Raw genomic sequence first — 19,320 nt, 5'->3', positions numbered from 1 at the left:
TGGAATGTGTTGATTAAATGACCAGTCAGGTCCACCTGTATGGGAGCAGTGTATAAAAGAGGGGTTCCAATAATCTGGGGGCTTCTTGCCTGTTAGCTTTCTCACCTGGAGTCTGTGTCACCTATCCCTTCCTGACTCTGTGGTGACAAGAACAACTGACACAACCAGAGGACACAGTCTAAGCTGCACCAAGGAAAATACAGGTTGGATATCAGGAAAAAGTTTTTCATGGAAAGAGTGATAAAGTTCTGGAATTGCCTGCCTAGGGAGGTGGTGGAGTCACCATCCCTGGGTGTGTTTAACAAAGCCTGGATGCGGCACTGGGTGCCAGGGTTGAGTTGAGGGGTTGAGGCTGTGTTGGACTCCATGATCTTAAAGATCTCTTCCAATCTGATCATTCTGTGATCCCCTGTGACAGTCTGACCCTGGCACTGTCCCTGTGTGTCCCTCACAGCCGTGCAGGAGGAGCGGCAGCGGGGCAAGGACCGCAACGAGAACGAGGTGGAGTCCACGAGCAGCGCCAACGAGGACATGCCCGTGGAGAAGATCCTGGAGGCTGAGCTGGCTGTGGAGCCAAAGACAGAGACCTACATCGAGGCAAACATGGGCCTGACCCCCAGCTCGGTGAGCACCTCTGCCCAGCCCCTCCTGGGGACACCACAGTGACCATCAGGACAGCTGGGGCACAAAGGGGTTGTCCCCTGTGGGAAAGAACTGTTATAGAACTTCCTTGAGCTAGGTTTCATAAGCTTTTAACTTCTTTGAGCTAGGTTTCATAAGCTTTTAGAGGCTTATAACACACTTAAGATAGCTTAGCTACTTTTGGAAGCATAAAAATTACCAAGGTGGCTTCTGTTGCAGTGTTAGAAACAAAAAGGTTTAATGAAAAGCAAAATAACAAACAAAAACTGGGCTAAGTGCTAGGAGTCTTTGCTTTTGATAAAATACTTTATAAAAATAATTAGTTTCTTTGTTCACTTCTTTTTTTTTAGTAAATTGCTTAAGTGAGACTTTTTTGGTTTTGTCTAATTAGCAATTTTTAAGTTTGAAGTTCCTTAGGCTTATAAAGCAGCTTTTTCACCTAACTGAAGAAAGAAACTTTTAGGCTTCTTTCTTTTTTGAGAGGACAAAAAATACTCTTGTCACTCCATCAACAAAGGGCACACTCCTATAAAGAACCAGCTCAAAAATGCAATTTTTGGCTCTGCTGTGGGCTCTGTGAGCCAGCTCAGCAGCAGCACAGCAGAGCCAGCAGCCACCAGTGTTTGGTGTCTTCTGTCCCACAGCCACAGGGATGTGAGAGGTGCTGTAAGCAGAGATTAAAAGGGCTCTCAGAGAAGGTTTTATTGTAAATAACAGCCCTCAGTGCTGAAAGGAAAGAAGACACTCTGCTCTGAAGAGCTCAGAGTCCAATTGAGGCAATAAACTTGTGTGGCTGAAGTGCAGGGAGATAAGAGCTGGGGAATGAGGGTGTGACTGCTCAGGTGTAGAATTATGCAGCTGCTTGGCTCTGAGGAGAGAAAACCTGGAGAAATTTGCCTGTGAGTTGGTTTTCAGGTTCTTTTCCCAGTTAGAAACTTGCATTATAACTGGGCCTGCTTGGAGCAGCTGGGCTGTACCAGGGTGTTGTGTGCACAAGGGAGGGATGGCAGGGAAATGGGACAGGAGCAGCCGGGGCTGGTGGAAGGTGTTGGGATGAGATGGTCTGGAGGTTGGGATGAGATGATTTTGAGGTCCCTTCCTACCCAAACCAGTCCGGGATTCTATGGAGAGTGAGGGAAAGTTTTTGGGCTCTTTACTATGAGATTTCCCTTATCAAAAGGAAGAAATCTTCTAATGTGAGAGCCAAACCATCCTCTGAAATTCCATTTCTAGGACAGACCCTCTGCAGCCCAGGCAGTGTTTAGGGGCAGTCCCCACTCCTCCATAGCCCCTTTTCCCATGAAAACAGTGGGAATAGAGAATTCCTCTGAAAAATAGCAACTAAAGCTGGACTGAGGAGCATCTCCTGGTTGTCCCCAAGTCCTTTGAGGGACTCAGAGGTTGAGCTCTGCCAAGAGAGCAGGCTCATGCACTGAAACATCCCTGTGCGATTCCTGCTGGGTGGCTGTGGGGCTGAGCTGATGAAATGCAGCTATTCTGAGCAAGTGCAAGGGCTCTCCAGTGTTTTATTTTCTGTTACAGCAATACTTTCATCACTCTCTTTATATCAGGCTTGGAGCGTTTGAGTCAGAAATCCCTTCCTGTGGCAGGGGGTTGGAAATGGAGCATCTTTAGGGTCACTTCCAACAGAATTCTGTGAGGGATCTGGGAGTCACTAATTGGCTTTTTGGGATGATTTTTTTTTGCAAAGACAGCTTTTCCTAGCGTTCCTTAGGTGGGTCTTGGATAGTCAAGGCTTTGTGGGATGGACAGAGCCAATCCCTCAGTGAAACTCTCCAGGATCAGTCACAGGATCAGGTACAAACCCTCACCTGCATTTAGGAGGAGGATCCCATCCCCACAAAGCTGCAAAGGGCTTTATTTGGAGGAGTTAGTGAGGGCTCAGAGAGGCTCTGACTGCTCTCAGGATCAAAAATCCTTCGGGGGAGCTGGAGCCAGCCTGGTGCTGACTTGAAAACAAACCCCAGAGAGGGAGCTGAAATAAATGGCTTCGTCTGGCGAGGTGTCTCCTCAAATTGAAAGCCGGTTCCTGCATAATTCAACAGGCATTACTGTGAACAAGGATGTGTGTTGCATCTAAATAGAAGCAGGAGGCTTGTTGAAATGCCCTGTTATTGTCAAGCACGAGGTGACATTTGTAGCAGGTTTAGCAGATGGATGAGATCAGCAGCTCCCGGTGATGAGGCCACCACGGGATGAGGAGAGGGAAGACAGGGGAGCTGCTGCCCTTCCCCAGAGCCCAGGTGATGGAAAGGCAGGCAAATCGAGTCCCTGATAAGCACTGGGAGAACACGATCTGTTTGCTGTTGGGTTCTTTGATTTGTGCCTCTGCACTCAGGCTGGTGACCTGCAGGGACATTTCCAGCTGGCTGTGCCAGGGTGATTTAGGGATTAGCACCCTTGTCTCCCACACAGAATGGGTTAGAAGGGACCTTAAAATCATCTGAAAAACACATTCCACTATCCCAGGTTGCTCCAAGCTCCATCCAGCCTGGCCTTGAACTCTTCCAGGGATGGAGCAGCCACCTAGGGGGTCTCCCTACCCTCCCAGGGAAGGATTGTTCCCCAATATCTTCTCTAACCCCACTTTCTCATAGCTCAAATCCATTCCCCCTTGTCCTTGTGCCTGTGGCTTGTCCCTGTCCCAGGGGGTGGCTTTGCCTCTGCCCCATGCCTTGGCAATTTGGGCTCCTGCCCTGGGACAGGCTCCTGGCCAAAAGGCAAAGCCTGTAACTGAGAGCTGTCCTCCCCATTAGGTCTTAATTGGCCTTTGAATCTGGTTTCAAGTGCCCATTTTGTGGGAGATGCCTCCAGGCTGCAGTTTTCCAGGAGGATCAGGTGCCCCTGCTATTTACTGCAGGAGGGGATTTGCTTTCCGTGCCCAGGGAGCGTTTCCAGCACTGCCCTGGAGCCAGGCAGGGCCCTCTGGCCACTTTTAGCTGCTTCTCATGCCCCAGTGATCAGGTTCTGCCAGGAAGGGCCCTGGTGGTTCCAGGAATTGCCATCTGAGGTGGAACTGAAGCCGAGGATGAGGCTTTGGAGCACCAGAGCTTGGGGACAGCTTGTGCTGTCAGGGACAGCCAGGGCTGGGGCACAAGGAGCCCCTGCTCGTGGTGACTACCTGCCCAGGAGCCAGCTTTGGCAAAAACATCTGATTTACCTAAATTGCCCCTTTTGGTGGGCTCTGCAGGCCTGTGTTGCTGCAGGGGTTGGGTTCTGCTGCAGCATAAGTCGTGATCCCCATCCCATCTCACCTGGATGCCAGGATTCTCCACCTGGCTGAGCAAACTGGGGTATCTTGAGGGAGATCAGGGTCTGTGGTGTCCCTTCCTGTCTCTGAATATCAACATTCCCTGTGTAACCCTGAACCTGCAGAGCTCCTCCTCACACACATTTCTGGGTAGATCCCAGGAAAAGCCCAGTCCCTGCTCTCCTCTCCTTTGCAGGGAAGAGCCCCAGCTCCCTGGGAGTGAGACTGCCCTGCCCTTCAGCCCTGGGGGAGCTGCTGGAGGGGGTGGGACAGGGAGGGCACATCCCTGTGCAGTGCCAGCCTGTGCCCATCCATCTCTGCACATGACAGGTGGAAATAATTCCAGGGCAGGTGCCCTGAGCGTGCCAAATCCTGGCTATTTTAAGCCTGGAGAATGGGAGATGTTGGCCACTGAGGCACAGAGCTCTGGGTTTGCTGCCAGGGCACTGGGCAGGGCTCTGAGGGGCACAGGGGTGACTTGGCAATGTGGTTCTGCTCTGCCCAGCCTGGGCAGGGGCTGTGCCACAGCTCACCCTGACACTCCTGTCTGCTCTCCCTCTGAATTTACACCCTTCCCCTGCAACCCAACTTCTCCTGCAGTTTGGGAACTGCTCTTTTAAGGCCGTGGAGAGAAGGTAATTGTACAATTCAAGCTGCTGGATATCAGCAGGGATTACAGAGGGAGATGGGAAGGGCTCATACATCCCTGTCCACAGAGGTAAACCCTCCAGACTCACTTGGATCAGCCAGCTGAGCCTTCCCCAGGGTTAAACAGGCTCTTCCAGTTCCTAATCACAAATCCACTTGAGCTGTGAGCAGTTCCTTTAAACAGGGATTTGGTGTGTTTAGGCTGACTGTCCTCCTCGAGAGCAGATGGTTTCTGTTACTGGATAATATTTCAAAGGAAAGGGGTTTTCTCTTTTTTCTTTCTTTTTTCCTGTAATGCCCCCTCTGGTGCTGGTTTATCGAGCTGGGAGATGCTGGAGTCTGCCCTTCCCCAGGATTCATCAGTCAGGGTGATGGATATGGAGTCTCAGCACTCCCAATTCCCATGTTGGGGCTTGCTAAAAACAATTACAGCCCTTGTGGTGGAGCAGCCAAATCACTTCCTTTGCCTGTGAGTGATAACACCACCTCAGAGATGGCAGCAGGCTGCTCCTCCAGCCTCTCTTTCCCTCACTCTGCCTTTCCCAAGCTTTTCCATCTCTTTTTTAATTTATTTTTTAATTTTTTTGGCAGCCCAACGACCCGGTGACAAACATCTGCCAGGCAGCAGACAAGCAGCTCTTCACCCTGGTGGAGTGGGCCAAGAGGATCCCCCACTTCTCCGAGCTGCCCCTGGATGACCAGGTCATCTTGCTCAGAGCAGGTGAGTGACATCTGTGGGCAGTGCTGAGTGTCCTCTTGGGACAGGTTGTACCCTCAGATTTAGGTCCTGGCACCTTGAAAATCTTTAATTGATTCTTGATAGACTCTGATAGTTCAGTTTTTAAATAGGATTTTGAAAGCCTTCCATGGTGTTGGTGAATTGGATCCAAAATGTGGCCAATCAGCTGAAAAATGGCCCAGCTTCATCTCTTCAACTCTTCAACTCAGAGATGGGTGCTGGGTGACTTAAACCAAAGGAGTTAAACTCTGCCTTCCTCCCAAACTGAGGCTTGAAAGACCAAGCTGGGCTCAGGCCCCCATGAAATTTCATCAGACTGAAATGTTTGATCATAATTAAAACCAGAAAGGAGAGAAGAGTACATCTCACTTCTTCTCCCACCCACCAAGATGAAAATAGAACTCTCAGGGCTTATTTTAAATTTCCCTGTGCAGCAGGGGGGTGCAGGAGCAGCGTTTGGGAGGTGGAAGCAGTTGGTTGTAGGAAGGGTCTTCCCCTGTTGAGTGAATTCAAGCTCCTGCTGCTGCACAGAGCTCATGGAGGGCAAGAAACCAGGAGCAGAGCTTGGGGAGGATTTGTTTAAAGCATGAAGCTCTTTGTAAGCCAGGGATGTTGAAGTCCTTGGTACTTTTAAAGTTCCTTTTATTTCCCCCAAATTCCCTTTTGGGTTCCTGCACCCTTCCAGGATGGCTCCTGCAGCCTCTGGGGGAAGGTGCTCCATGGGCTTTGCCAGAGCTGGCTCTGGGCCCTTTGGAACATCCAAAGTGTGGATTTAAAGAGGATTTCTAGACCCTCTTGTGAGAGGGGGTGAGCGGGGAGACCTCTCTCCTTGAGGACTTCCTGCAAAGAGCTGGATTCAGACAAAGCTCTGCCTTTTCCTTTTGGGAAGTGGAACCCCGCCCCACCACGGCAGCTCCAGGTTTTCCTCTCTCTTCAGCAGGCAGCTGATTCAAGTTGGAGCTGGAGCACTCCTGACCTGTGTTCTCTGTTTGTGACCCACTCCCCACAGCAGGAGAGAGGCTGCCAACCCTCTCACACCCCAAATTTCCTGGTGCCTCCAACCCTGAGCCTGCTGAGCAGCTCCCTGGAGCTCCCTGCTCCACACACCTCTGCCAGGGCCTCAGATAACCTTCCAAGCAGTGGCTCAATGTTTTATTGAGTGGCCTGCTGAGAACAGCTGCCCATGAAATATTGAAGCATTAAAATCCAGCTAAGAGCCTCAGTCAGGCATCCTGGGAGGCAAAACAAGTGGAGCACACAGCTCTGGAGGAGCAGTGCTGCATGGGCTGGCAGCAGCTCTCCTCAGATCCTGAATCATTTAAAAACTCCCTCTCTGAGCTGTTGGGAAGGGAAGGAAACCTGATTTTTTAAAGCATGTTTTCCACCAGTTTTCTTGTTTCCAAGCTGAGACAGGAATAACCTGATGTTTTCTCAGCCTGGCAGAGGATGCTGAGTGTTACATCCCTGCAGCTGGGTTTGTAGGGCTGGTGGGGAAACTTGGCAGAGAAATGGATTGACACAATGTCCACTGCTCTGCCAGAGTGCATTCCCTGTCCCAGAGGAGCCAGAGCCACCCTGCTGGGTGAGGAAGGAGTCACATTGTCACAGAATTCTGCTCTGCCGCTCCAGAGCTTGGCTGAAATGCACAACTCTCAGGGGACACTTGGTTGGTCTCCAATTCCAGTTTGCTGCCTGTGGTTATGGTGGATTTTTCCTGCTTGGCTCTGTCTTGGCAGCTCTTTGGGAAAGCCAAGGTAGGAAAATCTTCCCCATTTCAGCTGAAACATCCCAGCTCTGCATGGGAACAATCCAGAGGAAGGATGCTGATGAATCCAGCCCTTGGAGTGGGTGTGGAGAGCCAGCTCTGGTTCCTGTTGGCCGCAGCTGCTGTGGGGCTGTGTGTGATGAATTCCCATGGATCTGGCTCTGGGAGCTCCTCTTCCTCACAGGAGCAGGGCTCTGCAGGCTCCTTCTCCTCCATCGTGCTCGGGTTTCAGTGTTGCAATCCCTGTGAAAGTGCCAGGCCTCACCCAGTAAATAGCCAAAGAAATGTTCCCGTGGCTGGGGTGGAAACATCCTGTGGCCACTTAGGAAAGAGTGAACTTTATTCCTTGTCAACATTTCTGATGGCACAACCCACGGCTGCAGCAGAAGGTAAATACAGCACACATGGGCCTTGTGTTTATTCCAGGCTGTGAGATGAGTTCTTGTGACAGGAGAGGTGAGGGATATTGTTGTGTTGTTTTTCCAGCCTGGGAAAAAACCCCTTAAATCCAAATATCCTGAGGTTTCTGGACCAGAACTCCAGAACATGTTCGGGGTGTTGCAGAAGACCCCATCTTGTCCTACTGAAGATGCTGCTCCTGGCTGGAAATCACCCAGATTTCCACCCTTCAAGCTTGGCAGCATTTCCTCTCGTTTGGGGCTTTGTTTCAGGAATTCTTGAGCTCAGCCTGTGATGGATTATGGAATTGAGAGGTGTTGGATGGGGAAGGGGAGCTGGAAGGTGTGGAGGTCACATCTCCCTTCCCTTCACTGTAGGTCTGGGCTCAGAGAATGTCCTTCCCATATCCCAGAGCAGCCTGCCCAGCTGATAAGACTAAAATCTGTTTTCCAGTCACAGACGTGAGGCTGTGCAGAGAACAAACCCAATCCCTCCCTCCCTCCCTCCCTCCCTCCCAGCGTTTTCACAGCAGAAACAGCAAACCTACAAATAAATCCAGAGATTCCATGGTCCCTTTGCAGGGCTCAGGGCTGGTGAATGAACTTCTGTGGCCTGAGGAGGAGCCTGATGAGCTGATAGCAAATGCTGATAGGGCTGGGCCTGCTGGGAGGTGAGGGCAGAGGGGAGCTCAGGGCTCCACACCCACGGGGAGCTTCAGGCAGAGCTGTTTGCTTGCTGTCTGCACGGCTTATAGAGGAAACTGCTCCCCTTATTAGCTTTATTTTTAGTGCACTGGGTTCCTGATGGTTTTTTTCCTTTCCCTGACATCCAAGAAAAAGCTGGCTCCTCCTTCCTTTCCCACATCCAGCCACGTTCGTGCACCAGAGGCTCCTGTTAGAGAGGTGATGTTAGAGAGGAGATTTCCTGAGGATCCCACAGCTCTAACCTGCAGGCTTGTCACTTGGATTTTTGAAGATTTTCTAAGCCTTCTGATGCTTACAATCTTGTAACAAAATTTCTCACACACTTTCTGTAAATAACTTATTGTTTTGCATTCTTTTATAGAGGAAGAGAAATTTGATGGGCTGTTGGTTTGTCCAGTGTCATTGGAGAGGTGGCACTGTCACCCTTCAACCCACTGTCACTTTTGGAAATCTATAACAGAGGCTCCTGTTAGAGAGGAGATTTCCTGAGGATCCCACGGCTCTAACCTGCAGCCTTGTCACTTGGATTTTTTAAGATTTTCTAAGCCTTCTGATGTTTACCATCTTGTAACAAAATTTCTCACACACTTAAATAACCAATAATAAATAAATAACTTACTGTTTTGCATTCTTCTATATAAGAAGAGAAATTTGATGGACTGTTTGTTTGTCCAGTGTCATTGGAGAGGTGGCACTGTCACCCTCCAGCCCGCTGTCACTTTTAAAAACCTGTAACAAAGGCTCCTGTTAGAGAGGTGATATTAGAGGGGAGACTTCCTGAGGATCCCATGGCTCTAACCTGCAGCCTTGTCACTTGGATTTGTAGATTTTCTAAGCCTTCTGATGTTCACAATCTCGTAACAAAATTTCTCACACAGTTAAAATAACCAATAATAAATAAATAACGTATTGATTTGCATTATTTTATAGAAGAAGAGGAGTTTGATAAACTGTTAGTTTGTCCAATTCACTGTCACTTTTAAAAATCCGTAACAAAGTCTCCTGTTAGAGAGGTGATGTTAAAGAGGAGCCTTCCCGAGGATCCCACAGCTCTAACCTGCAGCCCCGCTGGTTTCTCTCGTGCCCAGGGTGGAACGAGCTGCTGATTGCCTCCTTCTCTCACCGCTCCATCGCCGTGAAGGACGGGATCCTGCTGGCCACGGGGCTGCACGTGCACAGGAACAGCGCCCACAGCGCCGGCGTCGGGGCCATCTTCGACAGGTAGGATGGCATGGGATGGGAGGGCTGTGATCATACACAGACACACGTGTGAGACACAAACCTTAAGGAATTTAGAGATTTTAGAGGAGCGAAGATTTTAGTTAGAGATGAGCTTTATTGGAGTTAATTAGAATAAATGGGTAGGCCTTGATGAAGTTTAGAGTTAGTGGTTGACTGTGACGGCGTTCACAAGGGGTCTTAGGATGAGGGAAGAGATGAGGATCTGACTCCATGTTTCAGAAGGCTTGATTTATTATTTTATGATATATATTACATTAAAACTATATTAAAAGAATAGAAGAAAAGGTTCTCATCAGAAGCCTAGCTAAGGTAAGAATAGAAAGGAATGATCATAACAAAGCTTCTGCCTCGGACAGAGAGTCTGAGCCAGCTGACTGTGATTGGCCATTAATTACAAACAAAATAGCACGAGCTAATCACAGACCTACCTGTTGCATTCCACAGCAGCAGATAATCATTGTTTACATTTTGTTCCTGAGGCTTCTCAGCTTCTCAGGAGGAAAAATCCTAAGGAAAGGATTTTTCATGAAAAGATGTCTGTGACAATTGACTAATAATTGATTGCTTGTCAAAACAATGTTTGATTAGCTGGGTTTATAATATAGAATTTTAAGAAGAATATTCTATATTCTTCTTAGAAGGCTAATTTATTATTTTATGATGCTCTATTATATAGAAGAATACTAAACTAAACTATACTAAAGGATACTTACAGAAGGCTTAGAGGATACTAGTGAAACTTGTGACTCTCTCTCCAGAGTCCGACACAGCTTGACCATAATTGGCCAATAAGTCAAAATAATTCACAGCAGAAACCAATGAAACAATCTCCAACCACATTCCAAAGCAGCCAAACACAGGAGAAGCAAATGGGATAATACTGTTTTCCTTTTTCTCTGAGGCTTCTCAGCTTTCCAGGAGAAAAATCCTGGGCAAAGGGATTTTTCCAGAAAATGTGACAATGACAGTGGGAAACTTAGGGAAAAGAATTGAAACAATTCTTCTCTCTCTGTCTGTAACTGTTGTTTATAGATCTGGTTCTCCAGAGTGTGCTCACCAATAGTGTGAGAGGTTTTCACTTTGAGACCAATCAAGTCTCACCTTAGTGAGCCACATTATAAAAGGACCTGCTGCTTTCATTAAATTGCCTTCTGATTCACCTTCTGAAGACTGGAGTCCTTCATTCCATCCCTGACTCAGCAGCATTAGGGATGGAGGGCTGGGGTTCCATCAAACCACCACCTCACCTGGACATCCCCATCCCTGTCTCCACCCCAAACTGCCTCCATTCCTGCTTGAGGGGTCTGAGGAGCCTGGGATGAGGGAGTCCATCCCATGGAAACACAAGGAGAAAACCCCTCCTTGAAACCTGCAAAAATCCCAATGGCCCCAAACACAGAGGAGGCTGCCCAGTGCAAAAATCCCAATGGCCCCAAGCACAGGGGAGGCTGCCCAGTGCAAAAATTCCAATGGCCCCAAACGCAGAGGAGACTGCCCAGTGCAAATCAAAGCCCCTTTCATGGGGTCCAGGTGCCTTCTAATGCTACGAGGAGGCCACTCCTTTGTTCCTTTTCATCTTTAATTGGACCAAGATGTGATTTTATTTGCACAATGAGAAGGCTCCAGCGATACTCAGCGGGTTCCACAGGCGTGTCCCAAGGGCTCTTTAATCTCAGGCTTTGGGAAAGTGTTTTAAAGCCAGGCTTGCAGGGTGTTTGACCCACAGTGTGACTCCAGACGCTGCTGAAATGCTGATTTCTCTCCCTGAGACTCATCTTGAGTTGAAACCAAATCACCTTTGCTGCTCTGCTCTGTGAGGAAATTGTTCTTCGGACCTGGGTGACATCATTTGTTCCTGTGAGGTCATAAGTGCAAGATCATGACTTTGCTGCAGGATCTAACATGAAAAACTGGGCAATCAGTGGAAAATATTTCAAGACCGACACCTTCAGTAAGAGCAAAGGGAGCAATAAAAATTACTGGCAGAGGAAATTACTTTTAGGTACCTGTTGGGGTGGGTTTTTATTGTTATTTTTTATTTTTAGGCAGCTTTCTCAGGTGCCAGAGCCTCTCAGTGAATGGATGAAGGCGGTTTTTATGGTCCCTGTTGTATCTCACAGGAACTATTGATGTTCCTAATGAGCTATTTTTTGATGGAGGAGGAAAATGAGGCCACATCCTCAGCTGGTACAGACCAGCACCATCCCCAGCTTTGTTAAACGTGACCTGCGCTTCTCACTCCAGCTCTGACACCTGGGGCTTTTAATTCCCTTTTTTTTTTATTGTTATTTCATGCTGACTCTGTGCTTTCTCTGTCCTTTTGCAGAGTACTGACAGAACTGGTGTCCAAAATGAGGGACATGCTGATGGACAAGACAGAGCTGGGCTGCCTGCGAGCCATCGTCCTCTTCAACCCCGGTGCGTGCCTGGCTCTGCTCTCCTGGCCCCTCCTGGCTGCTCTCCTGCCCTTCTGGCTCCTTTTTTCCCCCCAAAAAGCCCTTTTGGAATAGCAGAGGGCTCTAGGGCAAGAGGGGAGGCTGGGGTGAAAGTTGGTTTGGTTTGGAAAGGACCTTAAAAAGCTCATCTTGTTCCAAACCTCCTGCCATGGGCAGGGACACGTTCCACTGTCCCAGGATGATCCAAGCCCTGTCCAGTCTGGCCTTGGGCATTCCCAGGGATGGGGCAGCCATCTGAGCACCCTGTGCAGGGCCTCCCCACCCTCCCAGGGAAGGATTTCTTCCCAAAATCCAATCTAAGCCTACTTTTTTTTCAGTTTTACAGCCATTCCCCCTTGTCCTGTCAGCTCTCCCCCTTTTAGAGTGACTGTGAAAAGAAAGTTCAGGTGCTTGAGGGAATTGTCCTTGAACTGGAATACATTCCACAAAAGTGGAATCTAGATGTTGTTGAAGAGAAAAATATGGATTAGAGCAACACCAGAGCATGGAGATTATTGTCTCTGCTTCCCAACCTCATCATCCAAGGGCTTTTATTACCTGCATTTCTGGAAAAGCCCTTTGCAGACCTGGAGAGGCTGAAAGACATGAGATGTGCTCATAAAATACACAAAACCTTCAATGTTTGACCACAGTTTCACAGACTCTGGGAGGGTCACACTGCTCCCTTTTCCCTATCAGCCCCAGCTGCCCAAGGGAAGAGGAAGGTTCAGTGCCAGGGTTTTCCTGCACATTTCAGGGAGCAAATCCAGGAGCCAGCCTGCACATACCTGCACAGCTCTCTGGGGGGATCTCTGGATTTCAGAGTGGATCAGAGCAGAACCAGATGGCAGCCAAGGACAAAGCTCCCCATCCCTGCCCTCTCTGAGCACAGTTTGTGCCCAAGCACAGCTCCTTGCCTGGATTTTCCCACCACAGCCAGGCCATGCTGTTCCAGCAGGGTTTATTACAATTTCTTGGGTTTGTTTTTCTTCTTGACCAGTTTGGTTTTTGTTTTTTTTTTTTTAGTCCCCCCCCTCCTTGTAATCAGCAGTAATTTATTGTCTGTAATTTGGGATTAGCCATTTATGGTCAAAGAAGGGGAATCTGGAGAGGTTCCCGTGGCACATGTGCTTGGGGATATCGATTTCTGCGCTGTCCCTTTCACCCTGCTAAAAACAGATCCTCGCTGTGCCCTGTGCTGGGGCTGTGCCAGAGGAGGGGCTTCTCCTTCAGCCCCACCAGCCCAGGGCTGGAGGGGGAATTAAACCCTTTCAAATGAGGGTCTGGGACCACTGGAATGAGCCAAAACATTTGGGGCTGGGCTGTAAGATGAGGAAAAATCTGTAATTGTGGGGTAAAGCTTCCAGTGCTCCCCAAATCTGTAATTGTGGGGTAAAGCTTCCAGTGCTCCCCCAATCTGTGATTGCGGGGTAAACCTCTGAGTGCTCCCCGAATCCCTGGAGCTCAGAGCTTGCAGCCACACTTTGGTGGGGCTGGAAGAGATGGAGGGTGTGCAGAGAGGGGTTCCTGCCTGCCTGGGAAGCCTGGAGGTGTTTGGCTGATGTTTTTTTGTTGCCTTTCAGACTCCAAGGGGCTGTCGAACCCGGCGGAGGTGGAGGCGCTGCGGGAGAAGGTGTACGCGTCACTAGAGGCTTACTGCAAACACAAATACCCCGACCAGCCCGGCAGGTGAGCTCCCTGAGCCCCTCCTCCTGCACTCTGTCCCCCTGCAAACCCCCTGCAATGGCTGCTGCAGCTCCCAGGGTCCCCTCTCTGCTCTGGGCTCTGTGTTCTCAGTGATTCCCTGTGGATAAATCCCTCATTTCTACCCGCTCCAGCTCTGAGCATCCCAAAAAACCCTCCCCTGTGCAGTGCACAGAGCTCTTTATTCCCCTGCCAGGAAATCCAGCAAGGTGGGCAGACCTGAGGAGCCCCAGCTCCCACAGCCCCATCAGTGGGATGAGCACATGTGGGAAGGGGGGTATCATTTCCCTTTTGGAAACCACGGCCGGCGAAACCACAGCAAAAATAGGACTCACATGGAGTTAATTTTCAGTGGCAGATGAGCATCATTGCTGGGAAGTGAAAGCCTCAATTGATGCTCTTTTTCTCCCCTCCCTGCCTCCCCCAATCCAGCTGGGAATGGGAGGGGGAATTAGGAATGTGTTCCTGGACGGCTCCGGAGCTGAGTGGGCGCATTTTCCCAGTTACAGCCTGGAGCTGGCAGCTGCCAGTTCAGCTCCTGACAGCTTCTTGAGAAACCAAGCAAAGCACTGGGAGCTGCTACTGGTGCATGAATGGTGGGGAAAAACAGCCCAGGCAACTGGGATTTGCATCTCACCTGCATTCCTGGCCTCGTGTGCATGGTGGAATGAAAAGGGAGCTTTCACAGCAGCGAGTGCAGTGGGCAGAGAGTGCCCTCAGAATGATGCTGGATTTGGTTTTCCCCCGCTTTGGGTCCCAGAGTGCTGGCAGATGAAGAAAGGTGTGTTGTGCAGGGATTTCTGGGGTGTTTCTGGTTGGTTTGAGGCAGGCAGAGTGAGGATGAGGGTGCCATGGGTTGTGTTTGGTTTGTGGTGAGCAGGGGGTTGAGGGATGAGCACAGGGCATGGAGCAGGGCTGGTACCACTCCTCTCCCAGAAAGCTTTATTAAACTGCATTTCTGGAGCAAATCCAGAGCCAGACCCTGGACTCTGGATTGCAGAAGAGCTGTTCCTGGCACCAGGAGAGTTGCTTTGGGAATCATGGCCAGCAGCTCTTCTGGATGATTCTCTCTTGCTTTGCCCATTGTGCAGGATCTGCAGCCTGGCACACACAGATGGTGGCACAGGGACAGCACCAGTCCACAGCAGCTCCCCAGGGCTCTGCCTCAATGCTCTGTGGTGTTTGAGGGAATCTTTGAAGCCCAGAAGCTGCACCAGGGGCTCTGCAATTTAATCTCTCACTGGCTTTGAGTGACCTTGGGCTGGGAACCTTCTTGTGTGATGCTCACACCCATCCTTGGTGAGCTGAGAGGTTCTGCACATTCAGGATGTCCTGAGAGCTGAGCCTGGGCCCTGCTGCCCCCCCTGCATCCCTGGGAGGTGCAGGGCAGTGGTGGCACCACCCCAGGTGCCTCAGGAGGGTGAACCCCTGGGATGGGGGGCCAGGGTTGCGCAAGAGCTCCCCAAAGTTCTCCCAAACTCTGGGCATCCTGCTGGCCCCGTGGCACAAGGTGCTCACCAGCTGGGGCTGCAAACAAGTTCTCCCTGCTCCATGCTGTGGGATTTCTGCAATTCCCTCTTTTTCAGGTCCCCCAAATCCCCATCCAGCAGCAGCCTGGGAGCACCCTTGAAGCACCAAAAGGGAATTTTTCTGCACTCCCAGGAAAAACCCAGCCCTGCTCCTGCCCTGCAGCCCCTGCTGCTCCACAGGGAGGGCTCGGTGCCTACGTGACACCCAGCAGCCTCAGGCAATCAGGAATCAGGGCTCTTTTCTCCCCTCCCAGCCCTGGCACGTTGTGCTCTGGGCTGGTTATCTCACAGTTAAACATATCCGAGGGCTGGAGCCATCATCTGGTTTGGTTTAAAGTGAAACTTCCTGAATGGGATGGTAGGGCTGATTTGTTTTTCCTGGCTCTGCTCCCACTGTTCTCGCCAGCTCAGCAGAAAAAAAAAATTAAAAAAATAAAAGGGAGAGGGAATTGTGCATGCATGTAGAATATCTGTGTGCTTGTGCATGTCTCTGTGTGTGTTTTCTGCAAGGTCCCATTCTCCCTTTGCTGCTGTTCAAGCTCTGATTTTGCAGTAGGAAAAGCAGATGACCCTGCTGTGGCCATTCAAGGGTTTTTTCCCTGGGTTGGGAGTGCTCACACAAGGAGGTGACATCCAGTGGCACCTGGGCTGCTCCAAGGCATATGAAACCAATGACCAGTTGGTAAACAATGTCCAAAACAACAAAACACAAAAGAAGCAAAGGAAATAATTTTGTTTTCCTTTTTCTCTGAGGCTTCTCAGCTTCCCAAGAGAAGAAATCCTGGTGAAAGGATTTTTCCAAAAAATATAACAGTGACAGTGACACACCTGGGGATGTGTTGGGAAGGATGAAGGTTTGACAAGAGTCTCACAGATATGTGTGCTTAGCAGAAAGGTTTTTAAATGTAGAGTCTGAAGAAGGAATAGAGATGGAAGCAAGTTTTGATATAGAAGAAAAGAATTGCTGAGCCAGTCTCACTGGAGAACCAAGGAGGCAAAGGGTGTGTGAGTTAGAAGGGGTTTTTATGGCTTAGAGCAAAGGATAAACCCACCCCAAATAAGAAGATGTTTTTACCAAGCAGAAAGACAGCACAGCAAACAAGGCAGCAATGCTGCAAGTAGAAAAAAGCTCTCAGAATTTTCCACTGCAAGAAAACTGAAAAACAACTTCTAGCTTAAACTGTAATGTACTGACTTTTAGTGATTGGAGAACAGCAACATGAATATGGTAATTATGGTAGTTATGATGGGCTATAGGTAAAAAATAAGGTGTAGATTGGTTGTTCTGTATTAAGATGCTAAGCAAAGAAAAGTCTATAATGCACTGTAACCCAAACTCAGGGTCTCCAGGCCTGCCTGCAGCTGGAGCTGACAGCTGTGGGCACAGCTCTGTCACCCACAGCCCTGGACTGCTGTAATTCATGGATACAACAAACTGCATTTTGAAGAGCCGCCTGGAGTTCCTCATCCCTCATTCAGGCTCTCAGAGTGGTGCCCAACATGGGACACCATTAGAAAGAGCCTGAATGAGGGATGCGGGTCTCTTACAGGGATGTCTGACCGTGCCGTGTCTCCCTTCCCCCAGGTTTGCCAAGCTCCTGCTCCGCCTCCCAGCGCTGCGATCCATCGGCCTGAAATGCCTGGAGCACCTCTTCTTCTTCAAGCTAATAGGGGACACGCCCATCGACACCTTCCTGATGGAAATGCTGGAAGCGCCGCACCAAATGACTTAGAGAACTCTGCTGGGTCAGTCCCGCGCCCGGCCGGGCTCCCTGGGGGCCCTTCCTCTGCTTTCCTCGGCCCCAGCCCGTCCCTCCCTGCTGCCCCCAGGGCCACAGGCACCGTCTGCTCTGCTCCGGGGCACCCCCGGCCTCCACCTCCTCCCTGTCCGTTCGCTGTCACTGCTGCGTCTCCAGACCTGCTCGCTGGTTCCCTGTGCTACTTGTAGAGAGGAGTGGGAGCGGAGAGAGCTTTGCCAACCGACCCCTGCCCCCTCCCCAGCCGTGCCATGAGGTTTGGGATGAGCCACCGCGGGGCTGGTGTCACTGGTGTCACCCCCAGCCCTCCCCTGGGGACAAGGACGGTGCCAGCCCTCGGGGGTAGTGGGGTTTGGATGAGCCCCTCGAGGGGAGTGGTTGGACTCTGCCAGATTTGCAGCTGGGCTATTTTCAGAGGATGGAGTTTTTTGGAAAAAAAAAAAAAAAAAAAAGAAGAAGAAGAAGACAAAAAAAAAAAAAAAAGAAAAAAGAAAAAATTTCTATTTTTGGTTTCTAACTATTCTTAGTAGTCTCGGTAGTTACTTTGCGGAGGGAGAGGCCGTGCCCCCTGAATGAGTCACCCCTGGCTGCACAGAGCCTTCTCCTGTCACTTCAGAGCAGAGCATTTGGGATTGAGCTGAATCCCCCCCAAAACACGAGGCTGTGGCACAGGAGATGCCCTTTGGCCACCCCGGAGGGCACCCGGGCATCGCTGCCCACCCCAAAGGTGCGGACATGAGCCAGCTGCAGCGCTTGCTTTAAGGCTGCCAGGGATTCCCCATGGCCCTTCCCCAGCTCCTGGGGGCTTGCTGGGACCCCTGCCCTGAGCACAGCATCCCAGTACATCCCAGTGCTGCCCCAGCATCCCACCGTGACCCTGCTCTGGGGTTTTGGGGTTTCGGCTCACCCACGAGGCTGCTCCTGTTCTTTCAGCTCTGCCAAACACTGCAAGGCAACAATTAGTGGGAGGGCTTGGCCAGGCTGCTTAATTGCAGCTGTTAATTAGTGGTGAAGCAAGAACAGGGCTCCCCCTCCCCTGGATCTGCCCCGTGGGGGTGGGAGGGCCTGGCTGGGTGGGGGATGTGGCAGCAGCATCATCCCTGTCCTCTCCTGGATTCTGAGAGCACCAAAAGCACCTTGGCTTTTGCACAACCCTTTCCTTGAGTCTTGGTGACAGGATTTTGGGGGTTAGGGACAGGAATGTGCCCCATGCCCCATGAGATGGGATTCCCCCAGGAGTGTGTGGCCAGCGAGGGAACCATCCCCCTTCCCCTCCCTCCTCATCTCCTGAGCCCCACCAAAAACACAAAAAACAAAGCAGAGGGAATGATGAAGGATTTTGGGAAGGATTTTCCCCCCTTGGCAGGATGCAGACACTGTGCCTGTGGCCAAGGGCTTCCCCAGCACTTCATGTTCTCTGTGCTTTAAAAAGCAAAGGATGAGGTCCCAAAAATCCTCTTCTTGCTCCCCATGGTTTGCAGCTGGTTGAAAACTCCTCTGTTCCTGGAGGGGGATGGAGTGGCACCCAGCACCTCACTCCTGCCTCTGTTTTGGAGGGGACGCCGTTGCCACCTGCCTGTTGCCATCCCAGCTGGCAGCTGGAGTGCCCAGCTCCATCCCCTGCAGCTCCAAAATAAAAAAACCACTCAGGATTTAGGATTTCAGGTGGCAGCTCCCCCTGGGGCTGGCCCGAAGTGGCGAATCGGCAGAGGCAGGCAGAGCCTTGGCTCTGTTTCCCCAGCAGCCTGCAAGCCACTGAAAATATTATTAAACAGCTTCACCCTGCAAGAATTTGCCAAGAAAACGAGGCAGGAGAAATGAAATCTGGCGAGGGTGCCAGGAAACACGAGCAGGCTGTTCCCTGCCAGCGCCAGGCTGGCGCAGCCCCAAGGGGGGTGCAGGGAGGTGGAGGAACCCCCAGCCCCGAGCCCACCCAGCCCCTGGGCAGCCCCCAGACCCCAGCAGAAAGGAGCCTGGGACTTGCTGGGCACAGAGGAGAAGCTTTGGGGATGTTGGTGGATGTTGCACTAGGATAAACCCGCTGGTCTCTGGTGGGTTGAGCCACTTTTTTCCTGGGGGGTTGCTGGGGAGGGCTGTTGGGTGCTGTGGGGGCACAGTGGGAGCTGCCATCCCATCCCATCCCATCCCATCCCATCTCATCTCATTTCATTTCATCTCATCCCATCCTGTCCAATCTCGTTTCATCCCATCCCTTTCCATTCTGTCACGTTCCATCGCCTTCCATCCCATTTTTTCGCATCTGTCCCCATCCCATCCGATCCCATCCCACCCTGTTCCATTTCATCCCATCCCATGTCATGCAGTCTTCATGCAATCCCATCCCATCCCATCCCCATCATCATCCCACCGTACAAAGCCAAGGGGGAGGCTTTGCAGGGCCCAGGCTCATCCCCGTGCCTCAGTTTCCCTGCTGGAGCAGCACAGCCCCAATCCGTGCCCGTGGTGGAGGGGATTTTGGGAAAGG

General features: G+C 50.7%; 1 protein-coding gene across 1 annotated transcript in view; it reads left to right on the top strand.

Annotated features, from left to right (window-relative positions):
- RXRA (retinoid X receptor alpha) overlaps window positions 1-17,293 on the top strand; it is a 102,636-nt gene extending 85,343 nt beyond the window's left edge. Inside the window, exons 5-10 of the mRNA XM_054284388.1 lie at window positions 455-624; window positions 5,153-5,282; window positions 9,257-9,389; window positions 11,737-11,828; window positions 13,429-13,534; window positions 16,664-17,293. Coding sequence (XP_054140363.1) covers window positions 455-624; window positions 5,153-5,282; window positions 9,257-9,389; window positions 11,737-11,828; window positions 13,429-13,534; window positions 16,664-16,811 — 779 coding nt within the window. The 3' untranslated portion in view covers window positions 16,812-17,293. The remainder of the gene's footprint in view (window positions 1-454; window positions 625-5,152; window positions 5,283-9,256; window positions 9,390-11,736; window positions 11,829-13,428; window positions 13,535-16,663) is intronic.
- The last annotated feature ends 2,027 nt before the right edge of the window (window positions 17,294-19,320 follow it).

This window comes from Melozone crissalis, unplaced genomic scaffold (assembly GCF_028551555.1).
Source record: "Melozone crissalis strain CALT ecotype California unplaced genomic scaffold, PUWL_Pcris_2 ptg000041l_1, whole genome shotgun sequence".
Taxonomy (NCBI): domain Eukaryota; kingdom Metazoa; phylum Chordata; class Aves; order Passeriformes; family Passerellidae; genus Melozone; species Melozone crissalis.
The sequence above is the reverse complement of the archived record's forward strand: the minus strand, read 5'-3'. Positions and strand labels throughout refer to the sequence as shown.